The sequence below is a fragment of the Ranitomeya imitator genome, chromosome 1 (genome assembly GCF_032444005.1).
Source record: "Ranitomeya imitator isolate aRanImi1 chromosome 1, aRanImi1.pri, whole genome shotgun sequence".
NCBI classification, from domain to species: Eukaryota; Metazoa; Chordata; class Amphibia; order Anura; family Dendrobatidae; genus Ranitomeya; species Ranitomeya imitator.
In genome coordinates this window covers 647,232,303-647,246,031 of record NC_091282.1, presented here as the reverse complement: position 1 = coordinate 647,246,031, position 13,729 = coordinate 647,232,303, and the positions used below count along the sequence as shown (strand labels likewise).

At 42.0% G+C, this 13,729-nt stretch overlaps 1 protein-coding gene across 5 annotated transcripts in view; it reads right to left on the bottom strand.

Annotated features, from left to right (window-relative positions):
- Positions 1–9,581: 9,581 nt before the first annotated feature.
- ARHGEF11 (Rho guanine nucleotide exchange factor 11) overlaps positions 9,582–13,729 on the bottom strand; it is a 184,052-nt gene continuing 179,904 nt past the window's right edge. For all 5 annotated transcript variants that reach the window (XM_069728322.1, XM_069728333.1, XM_069728341.1 and 2 more), the window contains one exon: positions 9,582–9,749. In XM_069728322.1, coding sequence (XP_069584423.1) covers positions 9,700–9,749 — 50 coding nt within the window. In that variant the 3' untranslated portion in view covers positions 9,582–9,699. The remainder of the gene's footprint in view (positions 9,750–13,729) is intronic.

Genomic DNA, 13,729 nt, shown 5'->3' with positions numbered 1-13,729 from the left:
TTGGTCTGATGAGTCCAAATTTGAGATCTTTGGTTCCAACCAAGGTGTCTTTGTGCGATGCAGAAAAGGTGAACGGATGGACTCTACATGCCTGGTTCCCATCGTGAAGCATGGAAGAGGAGGTGTGATGGTGTGGGGGTGCTTTGCTAGTGACACTGGGATTTATTCAAAATCGAAGGCATACTGAACCATCATGGCTATCACAGCATCTTGCAGTGGCATGCTATTCCATCCGGTTTGCATTTACTTGGACCATCATTTATTTTTCAATAGGACAATGACCCCAAACACACTTCCAGGCTGTGTAAGGGCTATTTGACCAAGAAGGAGAGTGATGGGTTGCTATGCCAGATGACCTGGCCTCCAAGTCACCAGATCTGGACCCAATCGAGATGGTTTGGGGTGAGCTGGACCGCAGAGTGAAGGCAAAAGGGCCAACAAGTGCTAAGCATCTCTGGGAACTCCTTCAAGATTGATGGAAGACCATTCCTGGTGACTACCTCTTGAAGCTCATCAAGAGAATGCCAAGAGTGTGCAAAGCAGTCATCAAAGCAAAAGGTGGCTACTTTGAAGAACCTAGAATACAAGACATAATTTCAGTTGTTTCACACTTTTTTGTCAAGTATATAATTCCACCTGTGTTAATTCATAGTTTTGATGCCTTAAGTGTGAATGTTCATAGTCATGAAAATACAGAAAAATCTTTAAATGAGAAGATGTGTCCAAACTTTTGGTCTGTACTGTACATGGACAGATCTATCATTGAACAGGCACACTACATCCAACAGACGAAGACTAACCAAAATTTGCTCAACTTTATATACTGGATACTGCTAATGCAAATGAACTCAAACACACAAAAAAAAGAAATTGAAAAAAGTCATCCTACATTGATCAACATTATTGCTGAGCAACTGAATGCCATCACACAAAAATAAAATGTCATCAATATACCAGCACAGCACATGGGAGGCTGCCTGGGCACCCCCATCACCAAAAAGGAATCTCTCCTGGGGGGCGTGGCCTAGCTGCAAGAGGGAGCAGTTGCACTTCTCAGGAGCTCCTGCCTGGCTCTGGATTTCCACTGAATATACTGGCCCCACAGAGTCACTAATAACTCCTCAGACGGATCATAACATTGCGACTGACCCCAGAAGAATTTGACAACAAGTGGTGCACCTCACCCCAGCGCGGGGCCCGCAGACCTCGGAGGAGAAGGGGAGAGAGGTTAGAGACGCCGCCATCTTGGACAACCTGCGGACCCAGAATACAGCATACCTCAATGGCTTCAGGGAGGTACGAGCTGCCCCTTCCCCGGACACACTCCACCACTCCAGCTCACCGCTTCTACAACTTACTGCTTCCCAGCATTGGAGTCCCCTGGGGTCCGGTGCTTGCTGCGGTCCTCTGCGGTGAGCAGGTCCGTCGCCGCTGTGTCCCGGCCGCTGCTCCCTGCCTGAAGTGCCTGCTAAGGAGATCAGACACACCTGTCAGTAACATCACTGGGTGGGCTCACCGTCTATGGCGGCGCTCTGAGCCCCTCTTAGCCCAGCAGTTGTCTTGGTGAGATGGCGCGTCTTTGAGAGGGAGGTGACGGACCTGGGGATTTCCCGCCAAGCCCGGCGCCATCTTGGTTTCCTCACAGGGTGCGGGGAGAGGTCCCTATCAGCCAGGCTAAAACCGCTTCCACTTCACTGCTCTCTATTGGGCCTCCTCTCCTACTGATACCTGGGGGTGAGAGGTGGCGATCGGTGCTGCACTCCCCACATTCCAGACATTCCGGACCTCACCTCGGTCCTTTTGTGGGATCGGCACAGTCTTCCCCTCCCCTCCTGCAGATACCGGCGGACCGGGCTGTTACGCAATAACCAGGAGTGAACTCAACACATCGGGCCCCCTAATCAACCACAGCACCACTTTGAGTGGGAAAGAAAGGTACCTTAAGGAGTGGTTCCTCCCCCCTCACACAGGTGTCCCATAGGATAAGACTTTTTCTCTATAACAAGCCCAACCACGGTTGACTGAACTGTTCACTATTATACAATTGAGAAAGTCTTATCTAAATGTACTGAGACTTACTGTCCTTTGCTTTGGACCCCTGTGCTCAAGTCATCTTTAATTTTATTTTATTTAGTTTTTTCTCTTTTCTTTTTCCTTTTATTTCTTTTTTATTGGATGCATAACATAAACTTGATCTAAAGCAAGAGTGACGCCTACTGCTTGAATTGCTACAAATCACTCCACACACCGATAGTGATGAAAGCCTCCTCTATGAATGCAGCCTATGATAGCCAGCAATAAAAAAGCTACTTTATGCTACTACTCCGCCATCTAATGGTGGCGTAAAGGATCTACAATTTATTCTTCTTCTTAACCGGTCACTATAGACGACCTGGCGACAATCTTCTTCTTTATTCAAACTGTGACAATGTTCAGCTTTCTTCAACTACAACCACAGATATGATGACCTAAACATGATACTGGCGCACAGGTGGTGATCTTTAAAGCGAGCGCTATATTTAGTTAGAATGGTTAAAATTCATAAAGAGCGCCGCAAATCTTCTCTCTCTGCTACAAAACAAGACAAACAAAGTGCTATGGAGAAATTCTTGAAACATAAACCTTCGCTAGCCCGGTCTGCCCACAAGTTCTCCCACTCTAATACCAAAGTGGATGACCCTGTCGACGACTTAGATTCAAGCGATGAAGCTTCAGGAAGTGACACTACACAGATGGACTCTGGAGGAATTTCAAAATTGTTCCTTAAAAAGGCATTAATTCAAGCAATGAAACCACTGATTGCAGAAGACTCCAGCCTACGAGAAGATATCCAACAAATTGGCAATAGGGTTGAGTCTCTAGAAGCCACTCAGTCTTCTCTTATAAGTCACTCTAACAAAATTAAAGACCATCTGGACTTCCACAAATCTCAATTAAACATGGTATCTCTATCTATAAAGGACCAAGAAAACCGGAGCCGCAGAAAAAATATCAGAATTAAAGGGATACCCGAAAGTGTCTCTAACGAGATACTTGAAAACTCAGCCAAGGAAATATTTGCTTCTCTACTGCCCCAAGAACGATGTGATCAAATGGTCATTGAGAGGATACCTCGCTCGCTCAGGCCTAAACCTAAACCCACAGACCCCCCAAGAGATGTGATATGTGGTCTTCTGAACTACCTAGATACCTCGGCAATTTTAAATGCTTCTAGAGATAATAAAAATTTATCCTATGAAGGTTCATCCATCCAGCTATATCAAGACCTGGCACCATCGACTCTCGCCAAACGAAGGGTTCTGAAGCCTCTTCTTGACACACTACGTACGAACAAGATATTATATAAATGGTTATTCCCCTTTGGCTTGGCTATACATGGTGGAGGAAAGCAAGCCACAATCCGCCATCCAGATGACCTCACCAAAGTCTGGTCTACATTCAACATCGAGGCAGTGGATGTCCCTTCATGGCTGCCTCTAGATATGACGCTAAATGTTCCCTCCAGTCTCCGCCCCTTGTTGGATCATGGCGAATGGTCTCCAGCCAAGAGACTTGCATCCCCGAAACAAGGCAAAGCTGGAACTAAAAAGAAACCACCTCCTTGAGTTATGTGCGACCTTTGCTCCTTATCTTCATTCGATGGATAGACCCGTTCTTTCTGCTGTGACCAGATCGGGTATAGTTTAAAGTTCGATTGGTCAATGGAATTTTTCCTTTGCATTGCCTTTATTATAGATTTTATTGGTAGTAAATGTTGATTTCCTGTTTGCCGCTTGTGCGCCTGCAATGGACTGTCCTGTCTGTTTTATGAGGATGATTTGGGCCCCAACCTCCGCCACAGACGGGATTTTTGATGGTTATATGTTATACTTTTTCCTCAATAATGTTCTTATTGTAGTTATGATTATTTTGTTTGTTCAGTACACGTGTGCAGATGTCCCCTTATTTTCTTTTATAACTCATGATCGGTAGCGTTTCAAAATCAGCCACCTTAGTGGTGGCTTCATATAATGTGAAGGGCATGCGCTCGCCAAGGAAAAGAGGGCAACTGATGAGATTTCTACATTCTAAAAATTCTAGTATTGCATTTTTTCAGGAAACCCATTTTAAAAAAGATAGGACCCCTGATATGTCAAGAACACAATTCCCTACATGGTATCATAATACTGGTACCACTGCCTCAAGAGGAGTCAGTATAGCATTCAAAAGAAATGTTCCTTTTACTTTGAAAGATACCCTGTCAGATGCCGATGGGAGATATATAATGATAAAAGGGCCATTCGCCAACACAAAAGTTACCCTTTGTAACATTTACACCCCAAATCAAAATCAAATCGGTTGCTTATGCCAAGTATTGAACACCCTTAGATTATTCAAAGAAGGGATCATAATATTAGGAGGGGACTTCAATGTTACTTTCAACCCAGCGATAGATTCCTCCTCAGGGAAATCTATTTCACAAAAAGCACTAAGAAAATTACATATTAACTTACAATCTTTAAACTTAATTGACCCATGGAGAACGTTATATCCAACGACTAAGGATTTCACTTTCTTTTCCTCACCTCATAATAACTATCATAGACTAGACTACCTCTGAACTCAATCTTGCCACCTCCATCTGGTGAAATCCGCGAAAATAGACGTTATATCCCTTTCAGACCATGCCCCGATTTTCTTAGAGATGAACATTAAATCACTCCCCCTTGCTTCTTTTACTTGGACGCTAAACAAAACTCTGTTAGGAACTAGTTCCTATGTGACTAAGTTTTCAACTTCCATTAATCTTTTTTTTAAAGAGAACTATCTCCCAAGCACTCCCATGCCTCTGGTTTGGGAGACACATAAGGCTGTCCTAAGAGGAGAATTCATAGCCTTGGGCTCATACTTGAAAAAAGAAAGGTCCAAAGAAGTAATGGCTATTCTACACCAGATTAATTCTGTGGAAAAGATGCATAAACGCTCTCAGACAGATAAAACCCAGACAGTACTCATTTCACTCAGAAGATCCCTGAAAGATCTTTTGAACATACATTCAGCTAAGATTTATATGAGAAGCCAACAGAAGTTCTACCTTCATGGCAATAGAGGGAGCAAACTCATGACATCTCTCCTGAGAAAGCGTAGTGGGCGTACTTTCACCACACAATTAAAAGGTTCAAATGGCCCAATTATTTCTGAGACCAAGGACATTGCTAAAGAGTTTAAACACTTTTACGAGAATCTTTATAATCTAGATGTATCGGGGGACATGGGAGAGCATGGGACAGCCTTGGAAACAATAGACACTTTCCTTTCCTCTTTGAGACTCCCCTCATTGTCTTCAGATGACATCTCTTCTTTAACGGCCTCAATTACTCCTGAAGAGGTATTGGAAACTATCTAACATTCCTAACGGGAAGGCCCCGGGCCCCGATTGCCTCCCCATCATTTACTATAAAAAATTAATAAAATCCCTACTACCCCATATAGTAACATTATTTAACTCTTTTCTGGCGGGGCAACCCCTCCCGAAACAAGCCTTAGAAGCTTTTATCACAGTGCTGCCAAAAGAGGGCAAAGATCCCAATCTCTGTTCTAGCTATAGACCTATATCCCTCCTCAACACAGATACGAAGCTATGGGCAAAACTCTTAGCGACTAGGCTAGGTAACATACTCCCCAGATTGATTCACTAGGACCAGGCGGGTTTCGTGCGAGGAAGAGAGGGCAAGGATAATTCAACTAAAGTTCTCCAATCTATAATGTATGCTAGAAGGCGGAATCTACAGTTGACTCTCCTATCTACTGATGCCGAGAAGGCGTTTGATAGAGTAAGCTGGAGATATATGGAGAGGGTCTTGTATAGGTTTGGATTTCCTCCCCAGTTTATTACAGCGGTCTATTCCCTGTACTCCTTTCCCACTGCCAGAGTCCAGGTGAATGGTGTTTCATCTGATGTTTTTAATATTAGTAACGGTACCAGGCAGGGATGTCCCTTGTCCCCTTCTTTGTTTATATTGGTTATCGAAACGCTAATACAGAGAATCAGACAAGAGGACCAGGTCCAGGGATTACAGATAGGTAGATTGGAAATAAAAACATTGGCATTCGCGGATGACCTGCTTTTCCTTATTTCTAATCCTTTTAAAGCATTTCCTATTATCCTCAATATACTTAACTATTTTGGCAAATTATCAAATTTTAAAATTAACAATACTAAATCGGAAGCACTCAACATTACCTTATCGGACTTTCAGCTATCCAATTTACGTAAATTAACCCCCTTCTCTTGGTCCACATCCTCCATAAAATATTTGGGTGTCTGGATCACCAGGGACCCCATGGACCTATTCGGCTCTAACTTTTCGCCCTTACTAAAGAAACTGGATGAAACTTGATGAAATTGTATAATCTACCCACTTTATCGTGGATAGGACGTATCAATGTATTTAAAGCTTACCTTATGCCTATATTATTGTACTGTATGAGTATGGTACCCATTCGCCTTCCCCTCACTTTCTTCAAAAATATAAGGTCCTTAATATCTAAATTTATATGGAGAAATAAACCAGCTAGGCTACCTTTTAAATTGTTAACATACCCCACCTCATGCGGTGGTTTAGGATTACCTGACCCTTATATCTATTACAAAGCTATACATTTAAGTAGATTGCTGAGAATTACAATTAGCCTCGAGAGAGGTATACTAGACATGATAGATGTGGCTCTGTTGGACAATGGGGGAATTCCATTCTTGTGGTCGCGTGCAAAGCCGACGGCTTCGTTGGGTCTGGATGAAATAACTTTAGCTACCCTACATATTAGACGTTCCGTTTTGAACGAACTACCATCAGAATCATTCCCATCATCTTTAACTCCTATTGCAGTCATTCCTTATTTAGTCAACCCTAACTTCGAGGACTCATATAACCTATGGTCGAAGCTTCCTATCGATTCCCTTACTAGTTTTTACAAGGGTAAAACTCTTAAAAACAATATTTGACCTAGTAATGCAATGACATCCCCAAGAAACTATTTACAAGAACACCATACTAAACGTATTCTTACGCAATTCAGAGAGCGGTTCCCACATAGGTCCAATTGGTCATGGCTAGATCTTATGCCTAAAACGGGTCCAGCTAGATATAAAGTTATATCACGCATGTACTCTCGACTCATTACTCCTTCTCAACTCTCTAAACCCTCTTATTTACTTCTGGGAATCTGAACTTAATTTTACTTTTTCAGACGATCAGATCTCAAGGATGTTGAAGTTTGCCCAGGGTTTCTCTCGATGTATCCTGCTGCAGGAAAATTCATATAAGATACTAACAAGATGGCATATGACACCGGTCAAGCTCTACCATCTAGGCTTGTCGGACTCTGACTTGTGTTGGCGGTGCCGGGCCACCCAAGGGAACCATGCACACACATTCTGGGAATGTTCTATGATCAGAAATTTCTGGGAGGGAATAAACTCAACGTTTAAAAAGCTAAAACTAATCAAAACCAACCTGTTAGCCGTTGAGGCCATTCTCTTGTGCCCGACAAATAACTTCAGACCCTCCAGACATGGTCTTCTCCCCTTAATGTTTAGTGCGGAAAAACACTTAATAACCACTCACTGAAAGAGTGAGTCCCCTCCAACGCTAGGTGAGTAGTTTAACAAAATTGACCATATTTATAGACTAGAGGAACTCAAGTTGGGAAGTGCATGTCCACGAACGTTTTGTATCGAATTGGCTCCCCTGGAGAATATTTCGATCCGATGCGTCCTAATATCGCTACTTTCTTGTCCTTGCTATTTTGAAAATTTATGCTACCGTACTGTTTGTTTTTGAGTGATATATTCACGTGTACTTGAACTGTTATGTTTACTGTTCTCCCCTCCTTTTTCCTAATTTCTCCCCCCTAGACCTTACCCCTCGGACCACCCTCCCTTTGTCCTTCCTTCCCATTCCCCTTTTCACCTTTTCCTTTCCTTCAATTCCCCAATGATGTTAGACTGGATTTGCTTAATGTTACTATCGAAACGGTTATGGTTTACTTACTCTAACATAAAATGCATGTAACGTTTCCAGTCTTTACTTTAAATAAAGAATTTACAAAAAAAAAAAAAAAAGGAATCTCTCCCAGGCCCCCAGGAAGAGATTAGCATACGAGGGCGCACAGGCCGTGCCCATGGCATATCTGATGGTAAAAATGGTCTTTAAACACAAAAAAAATTGTGGGTGAGAACATAGTGCATCAGCTCGAAGATCAGCTCTCAGAGGGCCGTCCAGGTCGGAGGCCCCCAGGAAAAATTGAATACGGACTGCATCAAGGCCCTAAGAATGGTCGATGCAGGTGTATAACCTTTCGACATCTGCAGTCACTAACACTGTCTTGTTTCTTGGTAAGGACCGATGAGCGACAGGTATATTATACAGTTACTTTAACTAAATACATTTGCTCCATGGTATGGTACCTTACCCTGACCCACTGCACTATAGCACTTTTTTTTTTCTTCCCTCTTTCCCTTTCTGGGGAAATACAGTTCATGATATAGAAAAGTAAAAACAATAAATAAATTACCAAAAAACCGAAGGCCATTTTCTGATGACACTTGCTAGGTGTAGCTTAGTCACAGACTTTCCATTGTAGACCTGGACCTTAAAATGGTGGTGGGAATGTTGTGTATTTAAATATCATATCCATTGGGGGTCAGTCTGTGACGTTGCCCTAAGAGGGAGCCAAGGCAGACTGGGCAGTGGGGCAGGCTGAGTTAAGGACGGAACCTCGAAGAGACCGGCGAGTGACGTATAGAGGCAGGTTGGCTGCCCTGAAGCCAGTAATGTGGCCTGGTTGGTTCAGTCCCAGAATGAAGTAGAATAGGAGGGGTTGGTAGAGAAAGTTCGCAAGGAAAGTTTCCCAAGGATAAAAGTATCGGTTGCTGTGGCTGTGGATTTTCATTTAGATGTACCCAAAATCGTGGAAAGCCAACAGCCAAACTGTTCAGACGCCATGGCATTCACAAAGATGACACGTGCCAATGGTAAAAAGCTTGTTTTATTACAAGATGGAAGAGAGGGCAAAGGGGAAAAAACTATATACAAAATAAAAATGCACATACATACATATTTATACATAAAGAAAAACAAAAAGGAGGCGGCCCCGGTGTGCAGACACTTGGGGCTTCTCGTTATCTGGAAATAGTGCATTTTCTACAGAACAGACTCTCCACAGTGTAGATGGACGACCACAGGCCGGCGAGAATGTCTTCCCACAACCGTCCATCCAGAGGTCTCCTTCCTGCCGGGCGTGGAGGAGCATGCGCGTTTTGGGGGAGGGATAAAGCAAATACGCCCATATTTTGCTAGAAACCAATCCATGATCGTGTAGTTTTTTTTTTTAAATAGGTATATAACTATACATATATTTATATATATATTTATATTTAATTTATTAAGCCAACATGCTTCGTGGTTTTTTTTTATCCTCCAAAAATAATTCCAGTTTTTGTTTTTTTTATTTTTCCCCTCCTTGTCAGTTCTTTTTTTTTTTATCGCAGTCGAATCATAACCTCATCTGTAAAGTGCCCATTTCCTCAGGCGGCAGCCATGTTTGGGCAGCTTCGTGCCATGTTGCCGACCCCCTTGTATACAATTCTGGACAGACAAGAGGTTGAACAGTAGTGGTAAAGACCCTAGTGATTTTTTTTGGCATCTAGGCAGCAGGTTAAAGGCCCATGGTCAGATTTAAAGCATCATCACGTGGATCTGTAAGGCCTACAAGGTAAAACAAAAAAAATACAGATTACAGCTGTCACACAAAGAAAAAAAATTAGATTTAGACTTATGGAATGGAAATGGAATTAAATAACAACCCTAGAGGGAATTTATTAAGTTTTTGGTATTTAATCTGAGAGAAACATAATGTAGAGGAAGAGAATCCGATTCCACCGATGTGTCACTTATTAGGCTGTGTGCTGTAGTTTCAATACAATTAGGGTTTTATCATCAGCAGCAGATCATCACTGCTGGACTAGTTGTCTCATGCAGGCCAGCCCGGTTAGTCCGTGTAACCCTGCCCCCATCACTGATTGGTGACAATGTGCATGGGAAGCAGCTAATCAGTGGTGTGGGCGGGGTTATAAACAGCTCAGCATTCAGGCAGCTGCTGCACCTACAGCAAATAAAACTGGGATTCTATCAAAACTGCATCAAGCGCACCCAATAAGTGATATATCGCCAGAATTAGGGTCTCTTGCCCTCTATTACGCTTCTCTCTGATTACACAGAAAAACCTGCTAACAGATTACATATAAAGGGAATCTGTCACTCCAAAATTGGCCTATAAAGTAAGGCCACCGGCATCAGGGGCTTATCTACAGCATTCTGTAATGCTGTAGATTAGCCCTCATTGTATCCTGAAAGAGGAGAAAGACAGATTAGATTATACTCACCCAGGGGTGGTCCCGCTGCGGTCCAATGGGCGTCACGGTCCGGTCCGGGGCCACCTATCTTCTTACGATGTCTTCCTCTTCTTTTCTTCCTGCTGCGGCTCCGGCGCAGGCGTACTTTGTCTGACCTGTTGAGGTGTGTTGGGCCTCTCTGACCCTTCCCGGCGCCTGCGCACTGCAGTACTTTACACTGCCCTCAACAAGGCAGAAAAAGTACGCCTGCGCCAGAGCGACGACAGGAAGGAAGGAAGAGGATGTCATCGTATTAAGATGGGAGGCGCCGGAACCGGACCCGAGACGCCAATCGGACCGGACCGCAGCAGGACCGCCCCTGGGTGAGTATAATATTTTTTGCCTATTATATTTACACTTCATATTTTGTACTTAACTTTGCATTTTATTTTTACATTTTTTTTCTAAAATGTTGTCTTTTTTGTTTTATTAAGTACAATATACAAAGTAGTTTTTTTTGTGTAATTTATACTAGTTTTGGTGTTTAAAAATCAACAAATTAATACTGAAAGTATTGGAATGGGTTTCAGAATCTGTTTCTGTCGTCCCAAAATATGGGGAGGTTATAGCAATGGTTTGATTGCAGAGAATGTCAGTTTTTAATTTTTTTCCATCTTTTATTTTATGGTACCTTTGCATTTAGAGTTTAGATGTCTGTATTACATTTTATTACGTAAAAAAAACACACACACACACATATACATATATATATATATATATATATATATATATACACACACACACACATACATGCGCGTGTGTGTGTGTGTGTGTGTGTGTATATATATATACGTGTGTGTGTGTGTGTGTGTGTGTATGTATATATATATATATATACATACATACATCATGAAAATATATATTTTAATTGTTTTTTTAATATTTATTCATGAATAAAGCACACCTATGGTTCATTTTGCTATACAGGCTGTAAAAATAATACATACTGCGCTCCTCAGGAGCACCTGACTTATACCTAGTAGATTTGAGGAGCGGGAGCTCTAAATTAACACCATGATTTTAAAATGATGCGGGTGAAAGACCCAGACTAAGTGGAGTACACAAATAAGGTTTGGTCTTTTTAGGTTCAAAAGGGTATTTTCAGCCTACGCAGGATATGCCATAAAGGTTTGGTGGATGCCCCAGAGGTGAAGTCAACATCTACAGTGGGTACGGAAAGTATTCAGACCCTTTTACATTTTCAACTCTTTGTTTCACTGCAGTCATTAATGTACACTCTGCACCCCATCTTGACTGAAAAAAAAATGCAGAATTTTTTGCAAATTTAATAAAAAAGAAAAACTGAAATATCACATGGTCATAAGTATTCAGACCCTTTGCTCAGACACTCATGTTTAAGTCACATGCTGTCCATTTCCTTGTGATCCTCCTTGAGATGTTCTACTCCTTCATTGGAGTCCAGCTGTGTTTAATTAAACTGATAGGACTTGCTTTGGAAAGGCCCACACCTGTCTATATAAGACCTCACAGCTCACAGTGCATGTCAGACCAAATGAGAATCATGAGGTCAAAGCAACTGGCCAAGGAGCTCAGAGACAGAATTGTGGCAAGGCACAGACCTGGCCAAGGTTACAGCAGAATTTCTGCAGTACTCAAGGTTCCTAAGAGCACAGTGGCCTCCATAATCCTTAAATGGAAGAAGTCTAGAGTATTATTATAACACCTTGGGAATTAAATTATAAGGTTATAAGCCAAATCCCAATTATTTTTAGAGGTCATAAGATAGTTACCCTTGGTGCCATAATGAAAAAAAGTGGAAACCACTCAAAGCTAGAAAACAAAACAATCACCAGAGCTATGGATATACCATGGAAGGCCAGACAAGGTGGTATAGTTCAAGATAAATATCTTTATTTACTAGTAACGGTACAGGAAAATATTAAGAATATTAAGAATTTAAAATGTGAACAAACATGTGCGCGTATCAGGACGATTCACATAGCATAATAAAAATCAATACAGAATATGAACCTATATAATGTCCTAAAATAGGATATAACAAGTGGACCTACATAAGTAAAATATCAATCCCAGATTGGGTATAGAGGATCCCCAAAAAATTCCTCCAAATGAAGCAACTTTTAAAAAAATGGTGACAATTAAGTGAAAAAAAATATATAAAAGCCATATACCAAATTATTTTAAAAAAATAGTAAATGAATAGTGCAGCAACACAGAGGGTCACAATTATATGCAATCCTATATATGATTTAAAAAGTGCTGTGTGCAATGAGCAAAAAGGGGGAAACTCATTATAGAGAGTCATAAATATATACGATCCTCCATACAATTAAGTGCCATGTGCAATGAGTGAAGAGGAAAAAGCCCTTTATAGAGGGTCACAGATATATGCAATCCTCCATTCGAAAAAGGGCTATGTGCAATAAACAAATAGGTAGAAACTCAAGGGGATCATTACCTTAAGGTGCCACTCCGTCCTGAAAACGCACACACCCCGTCTTCCTGATACGCGCACACGTTTGTTCACATTTTAAATTCTTAATATTCTTAATATTTTCCTGTACCGTTACTAAAAATATTTATCTTGAACTATACCACCTTGTCTGGCCTTCCATGGTATATCTATAGCAACCAATGGTGATTGGTTTGTTTTCCAGAAATCTTCCTAGACCTGGCCGCCCAGGCAAACTGAGCAATCATGGGAGAAGAGACTTGGTGAGTTTGGTAAAGAAGAACCCCAAGACCACTCTAGCTGAGCTCCAGAAATGCAGTAGGGAGATGGGAGAGAGCTCCACAAAGTCAACTATCACTGCAGCCCTCCACCAGTCAGGCCTTTATGGCAGCGTGACCTGACAGAAGCCTCTCCTCAGTGCAAGAAATATGAAAGCCCGCATAGAGATTGCTAAAAAATACATGAAGGACTCCCAGACTATGAGAAATAAGATTCTCTGGTCTGATGAGACGAAGATAGACATTTTTAGTGATAATTCTAAGCGGTATGTGTGGAGAAAACCAGGCACTACTCATCACCTGCCCAATACAATCCCAACAGTTAGACATGGTGGTGGCAGCATCATACTATGGGGGTGTTTTTCAGCTGCAGGGTCAGGACGACTGGTTGTCATTGAAGGAAACATGAATGCGGCCAAGTACAGAGATATCCTGGATGAAAACCTCTTCAAGAGTGCTCTGGACCTCAGACTTGGCCGAAGGTTCAACTTCCAACAAGACAATGAGCCTAAGCACACCGCTAAAATAACAAAAGGAGTGTCTTCAACTCTGTGATCATTCTTTACTGGCCTAGCCACAGCC